This window comes from Manacus vitellinus, unplaced genomic scaffold (genome assembly GCF_001715985.3).
Source record: "Manacus vitellinus isolate BGI_N305 unplaced genomic scaffold, ASM171598v3 scaffold_7_pilon, whole genome shotgun sequence".
Lineage (NCBI taxonomy): Eukaryota > Metazoa > Chordata > Aves > Passeriformes > Pipridae > Manacus > Manacus vitellinus.
The window spans coordinates 17,519,783-17,545,437 of NW_021940813.1; the positions used below are offsets into that span (position 1 = coordinate 17,519,783).

The window sequence follows — 25,655 nt, forward strand, 5'->3', positions numbered from 1 at the left end:
CCGTGTTATCAAATGGTCCTTTCTCATGGAAGTAGAGCTATTGAAGCTAATGAAACCCTTCAATGCCAGCTGGAGTTTCTTGCTGTTACTGTAAAGAATTCAACACTAGTTGCTTAACACTAATGCATTATTTAGTTTGATACTAACTGTTGCACTAGGCAGATTAGTGTTTGAGCAGCTGGCCATATTCTAATTATCGATATTTAAGCAGTAAAATATTTGTACTTCAAGATATCACCAGGGTCTGGATGGTTCTTCCAAGAAAATGACCTCACTGTTAATTTTTGTGAAGTATACACCAGTATATTGCCCTCGGACTTCCATGACAATACAGAGATTTTGTCTCAACAGCGATTGATTGTGTGGGTATGCATAATGTGCATTAGTATTTAGGGATTTAATTAGTAAAGCTGGCCCCAAGCACAGGAATCTTCAACTAGATCACCTCTTTAGAAATGTACTAGTAGATATTGCATAATTTGCTTTTGCACATAGGCTACAGCTGACTCAGATGCCTTTATCCTATGGACTTCCACAGCATCCTGCCTGGGGAGATGGGTAATGCTGTTGGCTTTAATTCCTATGGGAAATTATTCCATAGTTAAAAGAATATCCTATCTGAAGCATCTGTGTGATTCCTACTCCTCCCTGACTTTGTCTTACGTAGGCTTAATATAGTTCTGGGAAAAATCTCTTTGCCTTTTTGGAGAGAATGAAAAGGGGAACAGCTGACTCTTGTACTGTAGAAACTGACTACAGGACTCTGAGTGTGCTTTGTGTCCGTATGTAAAGTGCTGACAATACTTAGAATGTTACTAGTGGGAGTCATGAAAAACATCAACCACAAATAATACAATTTGGTAGAGCAGATGGTGTGCAACTTCTCAAATAGTCTGCAATTGATTAGTGAGACAAGTAATAAAGTTTTAAAATTACATTTACAATATTGGTAACCTCGGTGGCATCTCCCCTGCAAATGAGACAATATGGGAGAGTCGTTTCAAGGGCACAGTTTACTGCATTTTTTTGCATGTTTTCAAAAGCAGAACAGAAAACCATTACTTGTTGCCTTTCACTTGATTCCAACTCTCCATACCTCTCAGGGTAGGTGGTGAAAGCTCTTGGTGTGAGAGACTTAGGGCAAGTTTGTCCAACTATTAGTCCCAGAAATGTAGTTGGAATTGATTCAAAGTCTGCCAGGAAATCAAACAATCACAGGCCAAATCAGAACTACCCACTGTGGTGCCAGAGCTCAGACATCACAGAAGACTGATTTTGCTTAACAGGCACCCACTGATGTCTGCTAAAGGCAGAATGTCCAGAACATTCGTCAGACTAGTTCTAACACTTTGTACAGTTGATCGATTTATTGCTTCATTTTAAAATTTACATGGTGTGGGCTGTTTGGAAGCCCTCGGTGTGACCTGAATCATACTCCAGAACACCTTCAATAATTGTGAAAGTGTATTTAATTTAATTTATGCATTTAAAAGAAGTTTTCTTTTTATTCTTAAATTTAGTAACTGATAGAAATTTAAGTTTGATTTCTTTTGAACTTGCATTAAAGGATCAAATAGAAATATAATTGCAAATTACCTGGTTCATGAGAGCAATCCAAAGATAGACCATCATTAGGTGGAATGAGGACCTGCGGTCAGACTGTAGACACACATATTGTGTTACAAAATTATTTATCAAGACTTAACTCACATGCATTGAAAAAATTAACTGGCCAACTAATAAGTAAACTCTTGACTGATTTTTCATTCTTCAGGAAAAAATAAGTTTTCAAACCCAGCATCTTTATGTACCTTCAGTAATACTGTCTGCCTAGTACACATTTTCTATATTTCTAATTACTTCTTGAGTATTACCACAACCTATAAAGTTAATTATTTTAACAAAAAATACAGTACTTCATATGTATGCATACATATATAGTATCACTAAGCTTGTCAATGGCAATGTCTGTTGTGAGGCAGTCTCAATAATAGAGGGATAAAATGGCAAGTTTTTTGCCATTCAGTTCTTCCTCTTCTTTCCCCAAGCTGTATCACTAGGTCATATTAAGTTAAAGTTCTGTCTTATATGCTTACACCATGCTACCTCGAGCAACCATACGATTCCTACTGTGAGTAAAAAGGTACTGAGGCACTATAGTTTAGCAAGACACTTCTCCATCAGCTATGGGCTTATAACTGTTCATGAGCACTCTCTTATCCTGCCTAAGTTCTGAATAAAACATTTATCATGTGATCCAGGGGAGGTTAAGCTATCAGCAGGGAATCCTCATGCTCATGGTGAAGGTGGTTTAAACTAACGAGTGTCCTCTGTAAATTGGGTCAGTTTTCCTCCACATACCTCTTTTTAAGCTGTACTTTTAATTAGCCTGGTTTTTTTAAGGTGGCCATAAAACCAGTTGCATAAACACTACAGACAGGGAAGGAAAATGGACTATTTGAATGAGTAGCTAGAGTTGGAGGGAAAGAAACCAAGAAAAGGGTATCTGACAGTAATATTATAATATAAATTTAAGATGTCCCATGTATGCATCTGATGAATAATGAGTTGTTAAACACCAGTTCCTTTTGCTCCTATGACCATAAACTGAATTTAAAAGTATCCATAGTAGTCTAGACCAAAGATCCTACTCAACAGGTATTCTGCTCTTGTCAGTGGCCAAAAGGAAATCAAATGGAACTTAGGGCAAGAGTCTAATGGTTCTTCTGCAGATTATTGTCCCGGCTTCAGACAATGTCTGTTTAATGAAAATTCCTGAGCCTGATGTGATTTCATTTTGTTTATTCACTTCTGGTGTGTTAATCTTTACAATAATATCCAGTGTCCCGTCGGGGTGACATAATTTTTTGGGCATTTGAAACACCCTGGGCTATGGAGTTCCAGAGTTTTAAGTTCTTGTTCTATGAGGAACCACACTTCTTAATTTGTTTTGAAGGCAGTTCTTTTACCTTTATTTGAATACAAATTCTTACATTGGGGGCACAGAAAACAGTCAAGCTCTGTTCACCCTACCTGTATGCACGTGATTTTATACATGTTTAAGCTGGTTCTTTTTTCTTGTAGACTCATTAATTTTATACTGCGGATTTAGAAACTGCGTGTTAAGGCAAAGCAACATCCTGATATGGCATGCTATGATGCATATCAGGAAATTCCAGTTTTGGAACTTGATGGATCATTGTACATATGTACAAACCCACCCTATGGCTTTTGCATGGGATGTGAGAGAGAAGGGAGTAGCAGGTGCACCTCTGCATCTCTTCCCACTGTGGAGTTAGAGATAGGATGGGTCTGTATCTTGACTCTGGAACAGGGAAAGACTCGAAGATTATTTACCCTCAATATAGCCTACTCATCTAAATTATTGTCCAGATTTGTTAAAGATACACAGAAAGCTAAATAATAATAGAATGTGATGTAATGATAGGGTGCCTAGTGACATTTTCAATGTGTCTATAACCATAGTGAGTGTTTTTTGTTTGGGTTTTTTTTTTAATTTTTCATTAAATTCAGGTTTTGGATACTTAGATAGCTTTGAAAATCTGGCTGTGAGTGAATAATGTAGGAAGCTACCATTCAGCCTACAAGCAGCTATTGTGAGACTTGGAGCTTACAAGAGGCAAATTTCCTTGTAATAGAAAACCAGAACGAGATACTGTTGAACTCAGTTTGTATAGGATGTTGTGTGTGGGAAAATGAGTAACGGTAGAGGTAATCCGGCTTAGAGATGATCCCAAACTTAAATCCTTCAATATAAACATCTTCAAACATTGGGGCTTCCTAGGTCTAGATATGGACAAAAATACTGTGGCTCAGGCCTATCTTTAAATTACATAGTAATTGTTAATATAATTTTTGGAAAGGCTTATAGCTGTATTATACAAAGAATGTGTTCTACAGAAAGAAAGTTTGTTTTAAATGGCATAATGTGAGAAACAAAATCTTTGTGATTTAATTGAAACTGCCTATATTCCACGTAAGAGCAGGAAACAGTAAGATTTGCCTTGTTAGGAAGTGTTTGTTGAATGAAGTTTAAATGTCAGCTGAAGGTTTTGGTGTTTATTTTAATCATACTGCTCGAATAGGTGATTATTAAAAAGTTTTTTCTCAGAGGTGTCATGAATACCATGAATTTCATAACCAAACAAATTTTTGTGGTTTTTTTTCCCTTTTTTATACCACCATGTGGCAGCTAAAGAGACAGAGAGGTTTTCATTTAATTGTTTTAAGATGCCTGCGACAGAACAAATAGTTTTTCCAGCGAAAAGAGGAGTACAGAGAGACTTGCAATGCATTAGCCCATCAATGCAGCATTTTAACAATAGTTGAAGGTAAATTGTGTTTCCCCCACTTTGCCCTTGTTAAATTACCATGAGTAAAATAGCACTTGTTACTGTGTTATTATTTCTTGTCCTATCATTAGCTTCAGATTGCAAATGTTGGACATCATGATTCAGTCATATAATGTTCATGAACCAATATATGAAGAAATAAATAAGTGTTAAGGTCTGACTGAGCATATTTTGCTTCTCTGCAATACACTGAAGTATCCCTTCCCTAACTGGTCTTCAGTCATACTGTAAATACCATGTGGATCGCTTCATGCTAATCAAGTCTTCAAAACTGAAGGAACTAGTAGTAAATAACACTGCTTTATTTATTCGCTTGGATTTTGCCCATATTTCAGTCTTTCCTTCATCTTTTTCAGCAACTGAGTCTTAGCAGAAAAAGTGTTGATGGAAAATTGCATATTATAGATCTCTCTGTAGACATGAAAAAGAATGTTGGTCCAACATAAGCTTGAGAGAGCAGAGGACACTTCATTGCATTCTATCTCAACTCTTTGTTTAAAAGTTCTTGGTCTGGAAATACAGGCAGGTCATACTGTATTTCTTCTGCTAGAGTGGTGGGTTGGAATCAGTACTGTGTTGTATTAGTTCCACAAAGGTGTATCAGGGGTTACATACAGTAGAAAGAGCAGGAACATTTCTGCAGGAAGTCTTTGACTTCTACACATCTGTGGGCACTTTGGAGATGATAGTTTGTTCTACTTTATGGAAGGCATCAAAAATTTCACGATTTATCATTGCTACTTTTGCATTCGCCGCAGTACAGCTTCACCATCCAATACAATGAGATAAATGTTTTTTCCTGGATGGTGTGTTTATTTGACCCAGGATTTATACAGAGCTCCCCAAAATCATACTAAAACTTTACAGTAGAAACAATCAAGCTTGTAGATACTGTGACATGCACTTTATGTGTCCTGAGCAGATTATGCCCTGTGTTCTGATATTAAATACAAAATCTTTTCCCCTTGCTGGAGTCTATTTTTAGAGCAGTAATGCTGCAAGACACATGATCCAGAAAGGAAATTACTTAATTTTGCTATATTTCCTTCTTTGTATTAGTCTAAGACCATCAAAGACATGTTCAGGACCATTCTTTAACTATAGTTAGTATGGTCATTTGTGTCTTGATCTTGCTGGGTTCTAAACTTTCTGGCCCGATCCATTAGCTACCCTTAACTATTGAAATCAACATGACTGTTCATATGCCTAAGTGCTTTGTTGAATCAGGGCCAGAGTGTTCAGAAGCTTGTAAGATCGATCCCCCCCGCCCCACTGTGAGAAGCAAAACAAAAAACATATGGCCAGTCAGAAAAAATCATTGTGGTTTGCTATATGAAATATCAGATCTAACAAAATATAATGAATCTAAAGGTTTAGCTGCACAAAGAACAAGTTGTTTCAATAATTTTCTTACTGAATAGTTTCACAGATATTTCAGACTCCTCGTGGTATTCTGCTTGAAGGAATGTTAGCTTTGAATGAAGACAGCAGGTTTTCATATAGCTAACTATGTTCCAAGCTTTGATAACAACTCATTTCGACATACAGTTAGCATACTAATTATGTGTATGTATTTTGGAGGAAGTCAGTTTGCTGAGGTATCTTGACAAAAAATACAGAACACCTTTTTTTTTTACTGAAATATGCATTTCACAGCTGCTAGTTATTTATATAAATTAATACTTTAATTTAAAGCCGGCAGGTAAAGGCATATAAGTATGTCTTATTTTATAATATTTTCTTTTTTACCTTTTATTCTAATGGGAAAATCTGTCAGACACTGGATATTAATTACTTTAAATCCTGTCATGATGCAGAAATCAACTTGATGTTGCTGTGTTTATTGATGCCAGACATTTTTATTGTAATTGCACCTTAATTTGAGGTGCTGTTGTTGAACGTATCTGCTATGAAATCTTGTTTTCCAGCAAATCCCTTTCTAATAAGTTTTTGTAATTTGGTGCCTGCATAATAGTGCTGTCACAGCTGGTATTAATTGGCATTTTTGTACCAAATGGTAGAGAGATACATCAGAATAATTTACAAGAGCTGAAATACTTTTACGACATACACTGTTATCATTATCACCACTTGACGGGGTGGAACAGAGGTAAGGAGCCATGAAGTGCTTTGCCTAAAGACCTCCAGCAAACCAGCTGCAGTTCTCAAAACAGTCTGCTGCAAGTCTTCTTGCTGTGGATCACAGGAATATAAAGACATAAATACCTCTTAAATCTGTTTACCTGGTCTCCTGGAGTGACAGTATGTCCATATTGGTGGTGTTGGGCTGCATGAACAAATTTCACTGCTGTTATGCCCATGCTATGCCAGTTTTTTAGCTCGTGACTGTGAAGTTGGCACCCTCCTGTACAGTAATTGCAATATAAAGCAAATAAAGTATTTGAGGCCGAAAAAGTAGCTGTTTGCAGTAGCATGGTAAAAAAAAAGAAACCACATTAGAAGAAATTATTCATATGGCTGGCAGTAATGTATATGTACAAAACAGAAATGTGGAAAGTGTTGGCAAAGATGAGGGAAAGAGATCATGTTTAAAATTTAGTTTATTTTCAATAGAACCATTTAAACCAGAAATTCTATCTAGGAAAAGTCGCAGTTACCTGGAATTGTGTTGGGTTATTTTTCTGAATGATTCTCAGAGCTTTAAATTCTGGGAGATTATAAGATTTAGCAAGTGTAGAATGTAGGCCTAGGGTATTCCTAGTAACCATCGTGCAGCCATGGCTTAGGCTTTGTTCCAGTACTTGGTACTTATCAATTTAAGACGCTTAAATTGTGCATAATAACCTGAACTTTTCCAAGTGATGAACAGATGTATTAGGCATTGGCATTAACAGGATTTTGAGCTATTTTTACAGCTTGAGGCTACAGAATAAATGCACATTTTCCACCCACAAAAATTTTAAATGTATTGTTTTGTTTTTATTAAAATGGAACTAAAGAGTTTAAATTGGGGAGGGGAAGAAAACAGAAAATTTGGTGAAGAATATCTTTCTAAACACAATTGATAGAGAGTTTTGTGGAGATTCTTGTGAAAATAAAGACAGTTTTGGTCAAATTAAAAAAAACCACATGCATTAGAGCATCCCCTGATCCATACGTTTCTAATTAGGATTTAAGATTTCTGTCCAACAAAGTTAGCTGCATGTCTTTGTTGAGCAAAAGAGGTAAGTGCGTGTGATGTTTGTATAGAAATGTTTTCTTAAGCCTAGGAACTCATTTTATACTTTAGAAAATTTACTTTAAAAATCACAATCAAAGTAATTAGCAGCAACTATTAATCTGAAAAGATGAGTTTTGTGCAACTGTCTTATAGATCTAAAAATCTTCAGCTTGGGCAGCTGGAGATCATTTCCATGTCATTATCATTAAGAGATTTTCAAAGTAATTGTCCTGGATTGTCTTTTTTTTTTTTTTTCCACTTTACATAAATTTAAAATAAAAGTAATTATTTGAATAAGCTATCTGCTGTTCTTACTTAAGTCTGTTGACTAATTTCACAAGCTTAGAGCTGCTCAGATGAGTGCTTGTACTTATAATGTACTTCAAGTTCAGTGTTTCTATACAAATATTTTGAGTTCTGGAAAATACAAATGCTTGCTGTTTGTGCAAGCATCACTTTTTTAATGTCAAATGATAGACTTTCTAACCATGAGAACAGTGAAGTTACCAAGCTTTATAAAGACTGCTAATTGGAAGTATAGAATCAAGAAAACTCCAAACTAGTAAGAAGGAGATTGATTATATACAAAAAGGCCTTATACTGTGACATCTGAAATATCAGGGAAGCAGACTGAAGGAGTCTGGCAGTTTCTTGTCAGTGTTATGTACCTATTCTAGAAGGGATAGCAGAGCTTCCTCGTAAAACTGTCCAAAATAAGTCCTGTTAGGTAATGAATATTCTGTTAATATTAACTCCTCAAATGACTTTTCAGAAAAAGATGTGGCTGTTTGCTCAATGTATTAATTTTAGCTGGACTTAATTTGGTGGCAGTGGCTGGCATTCATCTAGACTGCAGCTTGAATGGCTTTTCCAGTACCTATCCCTGAGTTTGTAACGGACAACTAAAACAAAAAATCTAAGTAAAATTATAGTAGTGATCTCACTAGGAGTGTATTGCTGAAAGGAAGGCTGAGAGAAGCTTTTCTTTTGTGTGTGTTGTAAATACAAAATCAGCTATATAGTGTTTCATAAAACTTGAGAGCCATGAGCTGTATGAGCACCTTTAAAAAACAAGTGCATATTTTCATCATTTTTTTAAATTCTCTCATTTTGGCCTTTTAGATACTTCCATGCATTTTGTCTCCTTTTCCTTTTAAAAATATTAAAGATAATTTCTAAAACAATTTTGTCATTTAATATGCATACTACATGCATGCACATACATTTTCAATTTTTCAGGCTTCCTGTGTATCTTCAAGTTTTTTAGATAACAGACATTATAAAGCTGGAAGTGAGAATCAAAGGAGTTTTAATCTTGAAAGTAAAAGTTCAGGGAAGTCATAAAGCCCTGCTCTAATGAAATTTTTTGGATAAACTTAGCACCAGTTAAGCATCAGCTCCAGCTGTCATGATGCCTTCCAGTTTATAACAGCTGATATATATGTATGCAAAAACCTTTTTCAGATAACTTTTAATTGCATACTCACTGAAAAGAAAAAAAAAGTCTTCTATTTTCAGTATAGGTTGTTATCAGAATACTAGATGTGAGCACTATCAAATCTAAGATCTGTTTGTTCAAATAAAATTCTGAAATTGTTTATTGAAAACTTTCATCCTAAATTTACAGTACAAATTACAGATTTACAGTTGATAGGCTTTTTTTGATGTATTTCTGATTTTCTGTCTCAAATAGAGAAGTTATCAGAAACCACAGCTGTTTACAAATGGTCAACTAAGGGTTTGCTAATGCAGGAAAGGAAAAGTAGAAAGGAAGAAAAGAGCCACCTGAGGTCAGAAGCTCACATAATGAATGGAGATGGACCTGCTACGTAATCAAACAGAATTCTGCTGTGGCAGTAGCTGAAAAATAACAAATATTTTTTCCTGTCCCTGACAGTGTTCAAGGCCAGGTGGGATGGGGTCATTGAGCAACCTGGTCTAGTGGGAGGTGTCCCTGCACGTGGCAGGGGAGTTGGAAATAGATGATCCTTAAAGTCCCTTCCAACCCAAACAGTTATATGATTCTATGATTCTATCTTGAATTACTTTTCGGAACAGAAGCCTGGTAAATTTCTGCAGCAATATATCTGAATGCTGAGCTGTTGTAAGGTCTTGAGGCTTGGAATTTGTCTTTCCGCAGTTACCCGTGTAGTTATATTCAGTAATCTACTTCAGATATGTGTTTTATCCTGTTCTTGATCGATGGGTAATTACAGGGCTTGGATAAATCTCTACCAAAAAGAGAGTGATTTATTTATAGATTGCAAGTCAAAATTATTACAAATGAAAATAGCCATTTTGTAGCTTTGCAAAGAGCAGGCCACCCATGCAGGTAGTTTAAAATAATCATAGAACCATAGAATGGTTAGGGTCAGAAGGGACCTTAAGGATCATCTAGAAGGTGATGGACAATAGTTGAGTGAACTGGAAGAGATAAAATCAGGTGAAACCAACTTGGAAATGCACTGTGAGTTTTTGCCTCCATCCAATAGACACATCAAGTGGGAAGGCCCAGCAATAAAGAGAAAAGAAAAGCACATCCATTTCTTTATTTATTTTAAGTGGGAGGGAACAATCACAAAGCAGGACATTATTTTTTATAGATTTCTTTTTGAAAGAAATACTGTTTCTAAAGAAATCACACACATAATTAACATACCTGTTGTTATGAAGACAGCTACTACAAAAATCTATTTCAGTGAGCCATTTCAGCTAGTTTCATACACTAGTTATTTTCTCTGTAGTTTACAATCTTTCCCTTCTGCATCCAAATCACTCATAGCAGTCTAATGCCAGATCAGCCCTTAAGGCGTCAAAGATATTTGTTTTCCCTCCTGAAACCCACAATCAGGCACTTGGCATTAGTGGCTATGTCATACCAAGCTAATTAATAACAGACATAATTTTGCATCCCCTGTATAGAGAATGAAATCCAGAAAAATGTCAGAAACTATTTGCACTACCTAATGAGTTTTTCTTCTTTTGTTAAATTCTTTATTGCTCTTTGTTTTGCTTCCTTATTCAAGGATTATTAGACAAAAAGCTAGAAGAGCTGGAAATAAGTTGAAAGCTTAACCTATTGATACTGCAGCAAGTTTTGGCATTGATTTAAATGGGAGTAAACTCAAACCTTCAGTATTAGTCCTAAGAGTCAAGACTAGAATTTTATTTTGACAGATACTGAACAAGTTTTATGGTGTATTCTGAAAGGTGAAAACTCAGGGATTTACAGGCATTTTTGCATATCTTCAGGCACAGATTTTTCAAGCAGTGCCAGGCAGGAGTATTGCAATGCTCTAACAATATAGAGTCAGGCAGTTGTCACAAAGTCATTCCCATTATTTGCAGGATGATTAGAAGTAGTAGCATTGAGATTATTCTTTTAATGCTCAGTTTAAAATTCTTGATTTTTAAGGAAAATGTAAGCAGTATATGCTAACATATCTGAAAATACCATTTCACTGTTTTTAAATTTATCTCCATTAGCTGATACAAAGTTTAAATTACTTTGGTATATAATATTTTCTCCATTATATAAAGGTTTCTTAGGTACAGGTGAGGATGTACCATACTTACAACTCCTTCTATATTCATCCAGGGAAGCTAGAAAAGTTGCAATGGTGAAAGCATATTTATAATATATGTCTTTTCCTCTCTTTTTATATCATTTAGATATCAGCATGAATCAATTCCAAGTCCACTGGTTACTGGAGTCCTGTGCACACAATGATACCAAAGGACTTAGGAAAGTAACAGAGCTGGCTTATGTAAGTCTCCATTCAGCCTCTGCTTGACTCTGAATAGCTTCTAAGCAGCATGAGAAAGGATGGTTCTGTATCATAACACAGTATGCTTAATACCTTGCTTCACAGATAAGTAAGGATCTTTCTTTTTTATGTTCCTCCTTGGCAAAAGATAAAAATTGTGCATCTAGACTGTTTTGGGTTGTCTGGTTTTTTAAATCCACACAAGGCTAAAATTTTTTGTTGTTGTTGTTATTCAGAAAATGAGACCTGGCAAACTTCTTAACTAAGTACTTATGCATTTCTACAGCAATAAACATGGAGCTTTATCTGAAATTAGTAATGTAGGACTCTAGCACAATGCAAATACTGAACAGTAATAATAGTAATTGATAAACTAGGTTTTCTTTTAGAGATGCAGGTGAGTTTCACAACCCTGGGGAGAATAATAGATATAAGAAAAAAAAGGACTGTAGGTGAGAAATATTAGACATTAAATCTGGAAGTCAGGCAGATATCAGATAAGAAGAAAAGCTCCATGTAAGTACATGTCAGCCCAAATATATATTGCATGGCAGTTCTTCGTTCTCAATTTGTTGGCAATCTAGTGTTATGTGTTTCTGTAACACATTATTTGAACAACATAATAATGTGATTGGTGCATCACAGTTGATTTAGTGGGTTATGGAGAGTGGACAAAATCACAGTTCACCTTTCCTTCTTACCCTGATCTATCCTACCACATCAGTTATGGGGAGTTAATGACATGTAAAAGTGGAGTAAATCAAAAGACATAATTTCTCACGCAGGGTGCTGTTAGCTCATAATACTTAATGCTTCATGGGGTTAGCATAGCAGATATTAGAGGTGGATTTAAAAAATGATGTAATGTTATGATGTTCATTCCCAGTATTTCGAGATATGCACATTGGAGATAAGAGAAAGTTAACATTTAAGAAGTTTATTTCCACTAGAGGTCAGGAAAGACTGTTCATACATCTGTCCAAATGCATTGTGGGATTAATTAATTTATTTCCTTTCAATCATTTTGTGGTATTTCATCCAAACTACTTTGGGAAGCTGTTTCTTTTGAGGAAAAAATAATTGAAAGCAAACAGAAGAGGGTGGATACTACAAAAGGTTTAGTACTGGGTATGTATAGGTCAAGGAGGATAAAGCCCTTAAGCTTTCAGTGTTGAGCATTTAGGCCTTGCCACAATAAATAAAAATAGCCCTGTCACAATTTTAAGGAGACATGAAGCCTGTTGGAGCACTCTCCTGGCAGGAGGAAGGCAGGGAGTCAAGTCCATTCTCAGCCTGATCCCTATGTCCCATCAAAAATGACCTTCCAGGTGAAGGTTAGATGCAAATCCAGTTTGTAATTAGAAAAAAACAGGGACTTATGCAGAAGAGCACGGGAAATTAGTCATTCTGAAGGGAATTAAAGACTTAAAAGGTAGTGAAAGTCTTTTGACCTTAGCCAGTAAGGTATTATTGGACATTTTCCCAGGAAAAAATCCAACCAAAGCAGCATTTTTTTTTTCTCGTATATGATTTGTGCTAAAGCTTTCAGACTGTGATTTTCAAAAGTACTTCAAACAACCATAAGAATTTGTCAGGACACTTACACTTTGTGTAGAGTTTTCTCCTCCGCTCATTGTCCTTAAACGGAGACTTGTGGTTTGTAGTTTAGCTGTGGAGCTTTTCTTCCTGATAAGAATATAGAAGTAGTTAATGTACTGAAGTGGAAAAAAATGCATCCATAATGCCATGCTGAACTTTGAACGTGCTTTTAAAAAGTTAAACATAGATGAAGCCTGTCATTTACAGCAGCTTAACTTACATTTATTTAATTCAATTAGCATTTATATCTCACATTGCTACCCCCACTGCCATCACTCAGAGAGTGTTCTAAATATTAGAAGCCAGTTGCTTTGATGCAGCATGGCAAAGGAACTGTGTAGAATTGAAGGACATATTCGAATACCATGCTAATATACTTTACTACTGAAAATAATCATAACACTGACAATGTTTGCTTTCTTCTCCAAGTAAAAACCACGTTGGCATGTGTTAAGCATACCAGGAAAATGTTATTTTAGAGAAAAGTTTTCATCTTTTGCCAATCTTATTCCTCAATTTCTTCTTCTTTTTTTTTTTTTTTCCCCCTAGAGATCTATTTCCAGCATGTGATTTTTTTGTTTTTCTTATTGTAGGAAAACTACATTATTCTGAAGGACCTGTCATTTTCATGCAAATACAAAGTAACTGTTCTGCCTGCAAAATCTAAAGGGCGTTTTAAGGCTGAGAGCACTTTCTTTGTTACCCCCCCTTGCTCTGCATTTAAAGAAAAGAAGCACAAGCACATTAATTGTCCTACTGAAGGAGGTAAGGCATAATATGGAGAACTAGTCAAATAGTTCCAAATGCATTTATAATCACCAAAAGAGAGTCTTTAAAAGCAATTCTAAAACAGGAAATGAAAGATTCAGAACAAATAGAAATATAACCAATGCTTATGTGAAAAATCAACTGAAATACAGAGTAGTATTGATTTGGGCTAGTATATTATTGTTTTGTCAATTTAGTGTAATTTTATTGGATATTTTAATAAATATTTGATGACATGTTATGACACAGTTTTTATTTTTTGTAAGGAATAACAGTTTCGCAGTTATATGTATTGTAATGATGGATGATAATTGTAAACATAATTATATCATTTCAATATTTTGGTGCCGATATAAGCTGCTTTTTCAGTTTGTTTTTGTTAAGGTTAATTCTGCTCTCAAATAACAAATACAGGCATTCATACCTTTTATGACATTATCACAATGTATAGCTAGAGGGTTATGGAAATTGCAGAATTATGGAGATATTGGTTGGAGAGGACTTCTGGGGTCAGCTAGCCCTAGGTCAGGTCAGCTATGGCTATGCACTGCCAAGACTGGATACCTTTCTCTTTGGTTAGAGGGTAGCCCCATTATGTTGAGCCCCTACTGTTCCCAAGGGTACCCCCATGCTCCGTGAGTCACCCAGAGTCCTGCTGGCCACCACTGCCATTTCCTTACCACCCCTCCTGACAGTTTCCAGCAGTACAACCTTCCTGGGCAACTACAACTCAGGTATATCTTTCCCATAGTCAGAGTGCTGCGATTAACTTGTACTACAGTTTTAGAGCATGAATTTTACTTTTTGGTTGAATTATGGAATTCTGTGCTATTCTGTGGGTTTTCTTGTCGTCCCAAAACTCAGTTGGAGCTCAGGTATTCTGAAATATGAGGAGCAGGAGGATGGCTGCCTGTGAATGAGGCACTTAGATCTTTACATGCCATAGGCTTTCCGTGCTGTACCTGCAGCTGATAGCATTTGATATGAAGTTTGAATTCGACCCAAAATGACAGTGGAATTTATCAGAGATAGGCTTTGGTTAACACTGAAAATGTGATGCTGGAAAGCTCACTGGATCCTGTGATTAGAAACACCAAAAAGAGATCTCTGGTTGACCTTGATTTGTGAAATTAAGTGAATGTTATTGAAGATTATCTCTCAAAGTTTAGCTTATCTTTTTTGCTTTCCAAATTTGTAGTGCCAGTTCTACCCAAAGTGTTGGCCAAACCCGAGAATCTATCTGCATCTTTCATTGTTCAGGAAGGTAACATCACTGGTCATTTTTCCTGGAAGATATCTAAGGCAGACCTTCACCAGCCCATGACAGGGTTTCAAGTCACTTGGGCAGAAGTGACTACAGAAAGCCGGCAGAACAGTTTACCCAACAGCATCATTTCGCAGTCACAGATACTGCCAGCAGTAAGTTGTTTGTTACCTTTTGCTAGTGGCTTCATAAGTGTGTGTGTGTGCATGTGGATCATTTTTAGTGTTTAGTGGTGACACAGATGTCAAACACTCTGGCTCTACAAGCAAGTTGGAGCAGGAAGTGCTTAATTTTTCCTCCTTGGTGGAGATACAAAGTATAGCTACTCTTCTTGATGACAAGTCAAACATTTTGGTGTGCCCAATTTTCAAATTGGCAATTGTCGTCTGACAAGTGCCTCTAAGGAGGAAGAGATCATCTGTGTAGCAATAGATAGTTTTTATTTTCTTTTCATGATCAAGCTGTTCAACTTGGTCAGTTTTACTAATTATTTGGTGTCCTTGTTGATGAATTTAAAAGAATTCCCCCTCTGCCAATATGCACCATTATCTGATGGACAAATAATTTTAAGAAGTAGATTTCACTGTTTTTTGACAGTGTGAGCATTAACAATTTTAATTCTTCCCCCTATTTTCTTCAAGATGGCCTTTGCTATTTAAGTTCCTCCTCTGGCAGAGGCAGGTGAAGAGACCTTCATTCAAACTCTACTGCCAGCTCTGCCGGAGTAAACAGACCATGAGATGTTAATTTTCACTTTGGTTTTCATCTTTGTTTTTTAGGAGCAGGTGTATGTTTTATTTAGACTTTCTATTCCTTTTCATAGGCTTTTGATTCAGTTAGATCCGAAATATATATGAAGTTTTATTTAAAACATTCCTTTTCATTGTGTTGGGTTTCAGTTTTTTGTCTGTTTTCCTCTAGTTTCACTACTGGAGAGCCTGGTGATTCCTTTAATTATCTATCACTATGTCTATCTGTCTATTTATGGCACACGGTTAACTTGCAGAAAACTGTTTTGAGTTGAAACAGTATTTTCTACCTCTCAGAAAGCACCAAAATGTAGGGTATTTTATGGTGATGGTCATTCATTCTGACTGAAAATGTAGCATTTACACAACCAGGACTGAAATGCACAGGTTTTGACTGCTGGAGGAGCACCTGAGTGAGCAGAGTGTGTGTATGAGTGCAATGTATGCACTCTTCTCTCTTTTTCTTACCCGTTCAGTATTTATACAAGGTGGAACAGGCTTCAACAAGGTCTATTAATGGCAGTCCCCTCTCAGAATACATGCTAATTTGCCAGTAAAACTACACATTTCCCCCCACTTTTTCTCTCTGTCCTTTCCCCTTTACTTTCTGCTCTGGCAGTAACAGCAAATTATCAGTTATTCCCACGGCTCACTTTGGTTTCCCCACATGGCGCAGGTACAGTGCCAACCAGAATAACTTGTCCTGCAAATTCCTGGCCAGCCCAGCCTGACAGGTCACAGGAGCACACTGTACCCACACTGTCTGGCTTCACTGCTCCAACTGTCCCCTTCCTGGGACTGGGCCTTTTCAGCTTGGAATAAGATGAGTGATTTCTAACAGCTCACTACAGGTGATGTTTTGATTTATAGTTTAGATTTTGATAGAGATGAATAGCTTCCGATTCTGTAATACCTGTCAGTCTTTAGCCATCTGAGACATTCTATGAAATTATTCTGAAATTTTGCACAGGTCTAAGTGACCATGAAAGGTATGCAGTAGTGAAAAGTGAGTCCATCATGCCAGAAATGGCCTTAAAAAGACAAATTCTTGCGGTGTAATTGGGACAAATCTGAAATCAGTGTGATCACTCTTTTTTTCACAAGCCACAGAAGGGGCTCCAGGCCAACCACTAATTAAATTACCAATTAGTAGAATTCATATGCAGATCCAAAATAAAAACAAGTTTATGTAATGAACATGTTTGTTACAAAGAATGTTTAGAAGTTACATTCTTATTCATCTTTTAGTGGTGAGCACACTGTCCACTTTCCCCAACAATCTCTGGAACAATTTGGACCTTCTAGACATGAACCTATAATATTATGGTGAAAGAGTCTGTTCAAAAGGAAATGGCAAGCAAAAAATTCAGAACAAACCCTCTCAACAACGTGATGCATATGTTAAATCCTTTTAACAGAATTCTAAGAAAGTGATTTGTGGGTGCTGAGAGTGATAGAACCCATTTAAACCACTCGTGTGTGAGTAGAGCAACCATGTTTTATTTTTAGATGCTCTGAAAATTAAAGCGATTTATTTAATTTTAGGATCATTATGTACTCACTGTGCCCAATCTGAGGCCATCGATGCTGTACCGCTTGGAAGTTCAAGTGCTGACGACTGGTGGGGAAGGGCCAGCTACGATTAAATCGTTCCGAACACCTGACCTTCCTCCGTTCTCACCCCACAGTAAGTACTACACTGTTCTGACATGTGGTGACGTTGCAAAAACTTCAATCCTCCACATGTAAACAGATTTTCAAGTCTTAGAGTCTTTATTGATTCCAGTAGCATTCCATAAACTTAAGATGTGGGGAAAATACTGGCTTTTTTTTGCCCCACAACTATTCATCAGCAATGATGGAAGCAAATGTAGTCTTTCTCTCACTCAGTTTCTGTGGTCTGATCATTTGCCATTCATTCAACCACAGCTCGTTCACAGAATCCCAGGGCAGGTGTTTGAATGGATCGTCGTGGTCCCAGGGGTGTGTGATCAGCTCGAGGTTATCTGGAGTCACCAGAGCTGCTGGGCTGGCCTGGGGTGTTTTTGGTCTGATAAATGCACATGTCCCTGGGGGTCAGAGCTCACCTTTGGCTTATGCTTGTAGCACTTGGGATTCTAAGCTGGTCTGTCCTCCAGGTGCTACCTAGGCCTGGCATTCCTTAGCTTTCAAGATTAGATTTTTCTGGGTTTGCTCAGTACAACATGGCTAGAGCCTGATCATATTTCTAAAGCAGTGCAAATCTCTTAATGACCATTTCCAGCACTTCATATGTTTCTGAAAAGTGCAGCTCAGTGTTGAGAAACCAAGTAAAAAATGTAATTAATTAGTTCAAGACTCATCTGCTTGAATCTTTCTGTCCTTTCACAGCCCCACTAAAGTTCTCTGGACTGAACATGCACACAGTTGTCAGCACAGGTATTTCACTTACAAGCTGAAGGACTGCAAACTGAAGGTCTCACAAAGCCTTTTAAGTATGGATAAATGTTGGCATTACATATGCAGGGCTTGATATGTGCATATTTTCCTGTTCTTTTTGTTTAGGACCTCATCTGAAGCAACATCATGCACATCACTACAAGCCACCCCCTGAGAAATATTAGGCTGTTTCAGATACAAATAACTGAGCAGAAAAAACTGAGCTCCCAAATGAGGTCTGGGAAAAGGCATATCTGTAATAGGAATGAACCCAGTTTTCCAATGGAAGTGACCATCCTGTACGACCATATCTACTTCTCTGTAGTTTATTCATGAAAAATTATATTTGCACCATGACCAGGATGAATCATACAGCAAGTATCACTTCATTACCACCACGGTTCAACAAACTGAAGATTGCATCCATCTCAACACCTGTGAGAAAATTAGAAGTGTGTTTATTATAATGTTTTCATATTCTATGTTTAAAGTAGGTTGAAACAGTGCAGTGTATACAGCTTTTTCTCTTAGTGAATTCAATGTTAATATTTGCAAGGTAGTCCTGTGATCTATACATAATTTTGAAAGAGGCCAGATTCTCATCAGTGGATTTAAATTATCTATGTTACTTAAAGCCCTACCTGTCACCAGTTTAAGCCCTATTGTATTTTGCTATTAAATAAGATCTTCATATGTCTGAAATAAGGACATGAGGAAAATAAATACTAGTAGCAGTAACCCTAAAGTATCCAGTATTTAATAATTGCAGTGTCACCATGGAGGAGGATAATGATACATTTGTATATCCGTCTGGTCTGAAGTGGTAATGTTCTATCACATAGATCTTCTATTAATATAGTTAATAGCTGAAGGATATACAGGGTAGATATACCATTGTATAGAAACAAATGGTGATTAATATAATTGTTTAAAGTTGATGGCAATGAATGCAAGTAATTGATAGGTCCTGGAAGAATGACTTTTAAAATCCAGTTTACATTTTTTTGATATATAATATTTCAGGATATAATATTATCTTGAAAAAACCCACCGGTTTTCTAGTTAAAAGTCTGGATAGTTAACATTAACATTTTAGAAACTGAAATTCTGAGGCACATTTATTATTCAAGTAGCTGTAGAGCTACTTTTTGGCTTTGAATTTTGATGCACATATTTCTTTTCCCTGTGGAACTTTAGAACAGAAGGATGGATATATTTGCTCTATTTTGCTGTTCTGCTTACTGAAAGAATTATGTGACAATATTCTGGCATATGGAAAACATTGGCTTATAGTTTATTTGAATGCATTTTTCAAATTTAGACAGAAGGGTGCCCTTTTTAACCATAAGGGAATTCATATTGCCTTATTGTGCAATATAAACTGTCTAGAGTAATTTGTCACACAGAGAAGCATATCTCAATAGTAAACAGAAACTGCTTGGATTTATTATTGAGAGGGTGGAAAGTATCTGCCAATAAACATCCATACAAATACCTGTAATCAGCGTTTAATGTTCAGAATGTTCAAAGTGGTCCTGCATTCTTTGGCACCGTTTCCACTGCTCCCTGAATCATCACATACCTCAGACACTCGAGTCCAATTTGACAAAGTGACCACCTTTTCTACCAGCAATTCTATGGACTCACCTGTGCTTCATATTTATCTGAGATATTCAGTGAGAAGAGCTCAGACATTAGTGGTAAATAGATTTTCCTTCTCTTCATAACAAACTGTTTTGTGGAAGAAAATAAATACATACGTGAAACCGAGGATCAGAGCTATATTTGTTATAGTAGAATATTCACAAAATACTCAGTTTGTCTATACTGAAGTTTATAGCTTTTTGTTTCATGTGGATTAGTACCAGAAGGAAACAGTATTAATTTCTGATCACTTACTCATCTCAGTTTTTCTACATTTCTACCTTTGGTATTAAAGGGCTCTTTTCCATTCTCTTTCTATTTTGCTGCTTGTCTTTTTTGATATTCACGTAGTGACCAAGAACTTTTCCATAAATTTTTTATTGCTATATGGTTTGGGCCTTTAGCAGTAATTTAAAAATATTAAAGGCTATGGTGCTTTTAATTCCTTCTTCTGTTATTGCGTCATCTCCCAAAATACATTAGCAAATAAACAGATGAACACTTCTTCAAAAAAATCTGTAGAATAAAGGTTTATTTTCAGTTTTGGCAGAAGACCAGAGTCTGAGGGATTTTTGTCAGGATGGAAATGTTTCATGTGTATAAGTCTTTATAAAGAAAATAAAATTTGAATCGGACTGGTGGGCAGCACTGCTTCCACATTTGGATTGCACAGGGCGTAGATGAGTCTAGAAGTCATCTTCCTGGTATTTGCTGGATCAGCAGGATCAGGGAAAGTAATTACCTCAGGCTTCTCTGAAGAATTCTGTCTAAACCTTTCAATCACAGTCTGTTCTAGTTGTGCTGGATCAAATCTGCAGTGACTTGATTAATGTTAATGAAATTACATTTCATTTGTACTGACATGGTAAAGCATGGAACAGGAATGTTGGTCTTAATTACAGTGATGCCAAATCTGGATTGGATATAAACAGGAACTTAGGAGCCCTGAGTCATCACACCCTTAGACTCTGTTGCTGAGGGAAAGCTTCATCCCTCCGAAATGAATCAAAATGGTTACTGTTTGCTGATGTCAGTCTCTCTGAAGCATTCATCTTTTCAAAGTAACAATGTACTTTTGAAGAACATCGAGAGGTTTTCCCTTTTGAAGTAGATTCATCAAAAAAAAAGTTGATAAAGTAGAAATATACTGAACAAGTGTATTATATAGAACCCACTAAGATGTAAAATATTTTTTTCCTTCTACAAATGATCTTATCAATTCACCTTTCAAATCACCCTCCAAATCAAAACCAAAAAGTACTAAGTCAACAAAGCTCGTGAATGGATGTTAAATTCCCAACTGTGATTTCTTGATTATTTTTTTAATTTAGCAGTACGGATTTGAAGGTTTTAGTGCCTAATTCTAGAGTCTTGTTTGCTGAATCAGACAGGATATTGTCCTAATTTACTAAGCCACATTAGGCATTTAATTCAGCAATAGAATTGCAGTTTGCTACTTGATTCACTAGTTAAAGATTAATTTTCTCTAATGATGTTGTGTGATACAGAGCTAATATTGGGATTATATTAGAGATATTGGGATGTTTTTAGATACTCTGCACCTTTACACTAATGTATTATTTGTTATGTACGATTCTGATGGATTTGTCAGTTGATTTCAGATGCATTTTGTTTATTTCCTAAAGAAGAATTATAAGATTATGCTATTTTTGCTAACTGCTTTGTGAAGTGGATTTTTCTGTTTGTTTGTTTATTGGTGATTTTTGTTTAAGAAGGAAAATGGTTTGTTCTTGTTATATCTTTTTTGACCATTTTTGAGTTGTTTATAGAACAGGAGAAAATAAGATAGAACTTGTGCTGTTATCATCCATGCATATCATCTTGAATATTCATTAGGAATGTAGCACATAGGTGAAAATAAGAAGTCTGATTTCTGAAATTCTGAACATCTTCAATTTAATGACTTCAGCAAGAGCTAAGGACATGGTGTGGCAATGATAACATTAGCATTAATATTTGACGTGGTCACACACAAAGTCAAAGAAATGCTCATTGCTAATGTGAATGGGAACTTTACCCTTGGGATTAGCAGAACTGTATAGAAACCTTAATACTGAGTCAATTTATTCCACAATAGTTTCATTTCCATGCTCCTAGCTGGAGTCAGGGAGAGTTTCAAATGAGCAGGTCCTGATTTAGGAAGGCATGCAGAAGATGAAACTTCCATATGCACAAAAGACCCCAGTGGAATGGAAGTAAACCTGTGCAGCTAAGAATGAGCTTTAGTGATGCTTCAAATCAAGCATGGATGTCAAAGTTTGCTTGAATACTCTCTTAAATCTGGGCCTTGTAGAACAACATGAGGGAACCAGACAGTTCTAAATTCTGTGTACAACACCATAAAAATTTTTATTTTTCTTTGTGTATATGTAAATGTCATTGTGATATTGAGTTATTTATTAATTCATTTTCTTATACCGTGTGCCAAGTATGTTCCTACCCTTTTGATCAGTACCTGTGAACATCAATACTAAAAATAATGTTATGCAAACTTGTGCATTTTAACCAGGAATATAATGCTAATAAGCTGTTGCATGTAGTTTTAAATAATAAAGAAAACCCTTTATTTAAAAAAATGTAAATGAATACCTGCAGATGTTGATGATTATATATGGGTTTGCATGCCAAAACTCATTGTTCAGTTGTGGGCATGAAATGTAACGACTGTATTACCTCTACTGAATATATTAGTAAGGTACAATTTACAAAGTAATCAACAGAGCTCTATATGTAAAATTTTTCCTTTTTACTTAATTATATTGTAGTAACGGTAACAGAACTACTTCTCTGTTACCCAAATTGGCTGTAGAAATTATGTTTCTATAACAGTCATTTAAAGTCAATATTTATTTATGTCTGTAATACACAAAAGATCGGTCTTATGTGTTTGTCCTGTTATTTAGAGAAAAAAATACACTTCTTGTAAAAACAATTTGTAAAAAAATGTAAATAGAGTCTGATTTCTTTTACTCACTATTTTCATGTTTAGAATTTGTACATACTGTTTAGGTAATAAACTATCCTACATCTTAATATTGCTACATTATCTCCTCCATACAGAATTTGGAGGGGTTTTTTTCTTGAAGACATAGAACTATCTAAGAAAAATTGTTGTCGTGCCAAGTACCTTTGCTTCATCTAAATTTCACTGTGTATGAAGTCATGCCATTTTATCCACTTTAACTGCAGCATTTTATTTTCTTTAGATAGTAATCAAAATAATCTGAAAATAACTTTAGATATCATTGGAATTATTTACATTGAAAACCAATACTGGAAGTAAAAAGTAAGACATAAGAGCTTCTCTTTTCCCTGTTTTAATTCGATAGTTCACACTGAAGATTTGTTAATCCTTTTGTTATGCTAACTTAATTAAGTTGTTGGATATATGTCAGTGGCCTGATCCCGCAAATCAAGATTTTTATGATTGAAACTCATGGTGAAAGCTATGTGTGCACCGGATTTGGAGTATTTTCTATTTTAAAGTGCAGTATCCCATGATTTAAATTCTGTATTTTTAGTAAATATAAATATCCATCTTAGTACAAACACTTAACTGTTTCAAATTGTCAGATATCTTTCATTTGGGGATGCGTCTTTGGGTTACCTGACTTACCTAATAAACATTTAGATTTTGTTAACTTGATCATAAACTCCAAAATTTACTGGTACTTCTTTCTCATTAGAATAACTGCTTACATTTTGGGGTTTGGTTTTCCTTTTACATAAATGGATAATATTTATAAAAACTCATATAGAAAAATTTCTCTGCAAGTTGGACTATTTCAATGATATTTGCCATTATGGTTCAGTAAACCCAAACAAGAGTGATATATCACGTGAACAGGTGAATAGGTAAGTTGTCATAATAATTACTTGAAGTGTTCTATACACTGTAATTCAAAATAGCCATTCATTTTTTCTTTCCATAACTTCAAATAAATATTTTATTCAATATTGGATTAAAAGACACAATGAATGGATGATGAAAATCACATGAAATAAAGCAAATTTGGTATATATTGAACAGTATTGATTATTCTGGGTTTGGGGTTTTGTGGCTTGTGCTTCTGTACAACTTGGCTTTTTTGCATCTAAAACCAGAATACATTCAAAAGGTTCCACTTCATAACAAAAATAATCCAGTGAAAGCTTTTTGCAGTACAAAAAAACAAAACACAAAAGAAAACAAACAAAACATGCAAAACACCCACCCACTCTCTATATTTCTCCTTTTTTTGTTACAGGTATTGTATTGTCATTGTCTGAATCTCTGCCAGCCTCCTTGAGGGCCCTGGGGCCAAAGCACTGGCTGTTAGCCTGTTGGTGGCAATTCAGCACCTGTGAGGATAAAGAAATCACCAGGTAGAACAATGAGAATGTGAGCTTTGAAATAGAGCCAATGTGCAAGAAACAAACTGTTGTGTCCCCTTTGGATTGTGCCAAATATCCTTCCTGCTACTCAAGGTGCTGGCAAGAGCATAGATTAATATTTAATATATGCCTCACTCTAAGCATTTGCTGAGAGTGCTGTGTGGCACAGAAGCTAAAGAATTTATGAATGCTTTCTGTGCCCAGTTCCTCACCTGTGATGGTGATTTATTCATGTTACTTAATAATAAACTGCATTCAGAAGGTCTGTTTATTCTCAGTGGAAGATCAACTTTGGAAATGGTGAACTATCATTTTTCAGGTGAGCTAGGCAAATATGCTACACACAAATTTTTCTTTATATTTGTGTGCAGATATATTTGTACAGCAAATAGAGTTTACTTGTCTGTTTCACAAGCTGTCCAGGAATATATGGTGCAATAAGTTCAAAATTCCCAAAACTTAAAAGTAACTCTGAGTTTGCTGATTAGTAATGATTAGTCAACATATTTTTCATAATTTTATAATTTTATTTAGAAAATATTACCTGATTTAAATGATTCAGACTGAAGAGTTGTTAGTAGATGTTGATAGGCTGGAATTTCCATACTGTCATTTCTATGTAAGTCAAAGGTAGAGAAGGAAGACTGAGGACAAAAGAGTATAGGTGGTACAAAAAGAAACTGATCATCTGGTTTATTCATTTCTTTGCTGACATAAATTTCTAGTAATGTTCCAGTATTAGTAGCTATCTGCAAACATTGAAATTGATATTTTCAGTTTCTGAGATGTGCTGCAATACTTGCTTGAAATACAAATATTTCAGACTCTCAGTGAACATACCTGAGTTACAGTTAGACTGTAACTCATAAAACAGGAATTTACAAGAAAAAAAACTGACGAGTGCTAATTGTTCTCTCAGAGCACTTAGGGACAACTGTTCTTGCTGGGTGTTTATTGAATCATATCTGTAGACAAAGCAGATCCACGTGCATTTTTTTTGTGCTTTGAGGGAAATACCTCTAATTTGCTAAAGGTGCTTCATGAATGACTGAGTTATCCTAACACTGTAATGATGCACTACTGAATGAAGCCTTGTTGTGGTTTGAGAGCCCTAAAATCTAATTCCCGAGTCCAAGCCCCCCTCCCACAACTCAGAGCAGTGTGAGATGGGTTTTCCAGACACTACACGAGACTCAATATGAGGGGAAAGGGAAATATATTACAGTGACTATACAGATAAATATTACAATACATCACATACATAATCTTAACTATCTCTCCTATGATAAATCAGTATTTACAATGGATCAATCTCTTCTCCCTTCAATAAAAGTCCAGAAGGGAAAAGGAAAGATCCTTTCCACTCTCAGAGCAGCAGTCTCTCTAGGGCAGTAGTCTCTCTTCCTCCATGCAGCAGCTGTAGCTGGATCTCTTTTCATTACACATGAGGGGGGGTCTCCAAGCCTCTCTTGGCCCTTCAACTCCAAGAGAGGGTCT

At 35.9% G+C, this 25,655-nt stretch overlaps 1 protein-coding gene across 1 annotated transcript in view; it reads left to right on the forward strand.

Moving 5' to 3' along the window:
• ANOS1 (anosmin 1) overlaps positions 1–22,650 on the forward strand; it is a 134,784-nt gene extending 112,134 nt beyond the window's left edge. Inside the window, exons 12-16 of the mRNA XM_029964758.1 lie at positions 11,227–11,321; positions 13,514–13,685; positions 14,887–15,107; positions 17,247–17,388; positions 18,246–22,650. Of these exons, the coding sequence (XP_029820618.1) occupies positions 11,227–11,321; positions 13,514–13,685; positions 14,887–15,107; positions 17,247–17,388; positions 18,246–18,304 (689 nt within the window). The 3' untranslated portion in view covers positions 18,305–22,650. The remainder of the gene's footprint in view (positions 1–11,226; positions 11,322–13,513; positions 13,686–14,886; positions 15,108–17,246; positions 17,389–18,245) is intronic.
• The last annotated feature ends 3,005 nt before the right edge of the window (positions 22,651–25,655 follow it).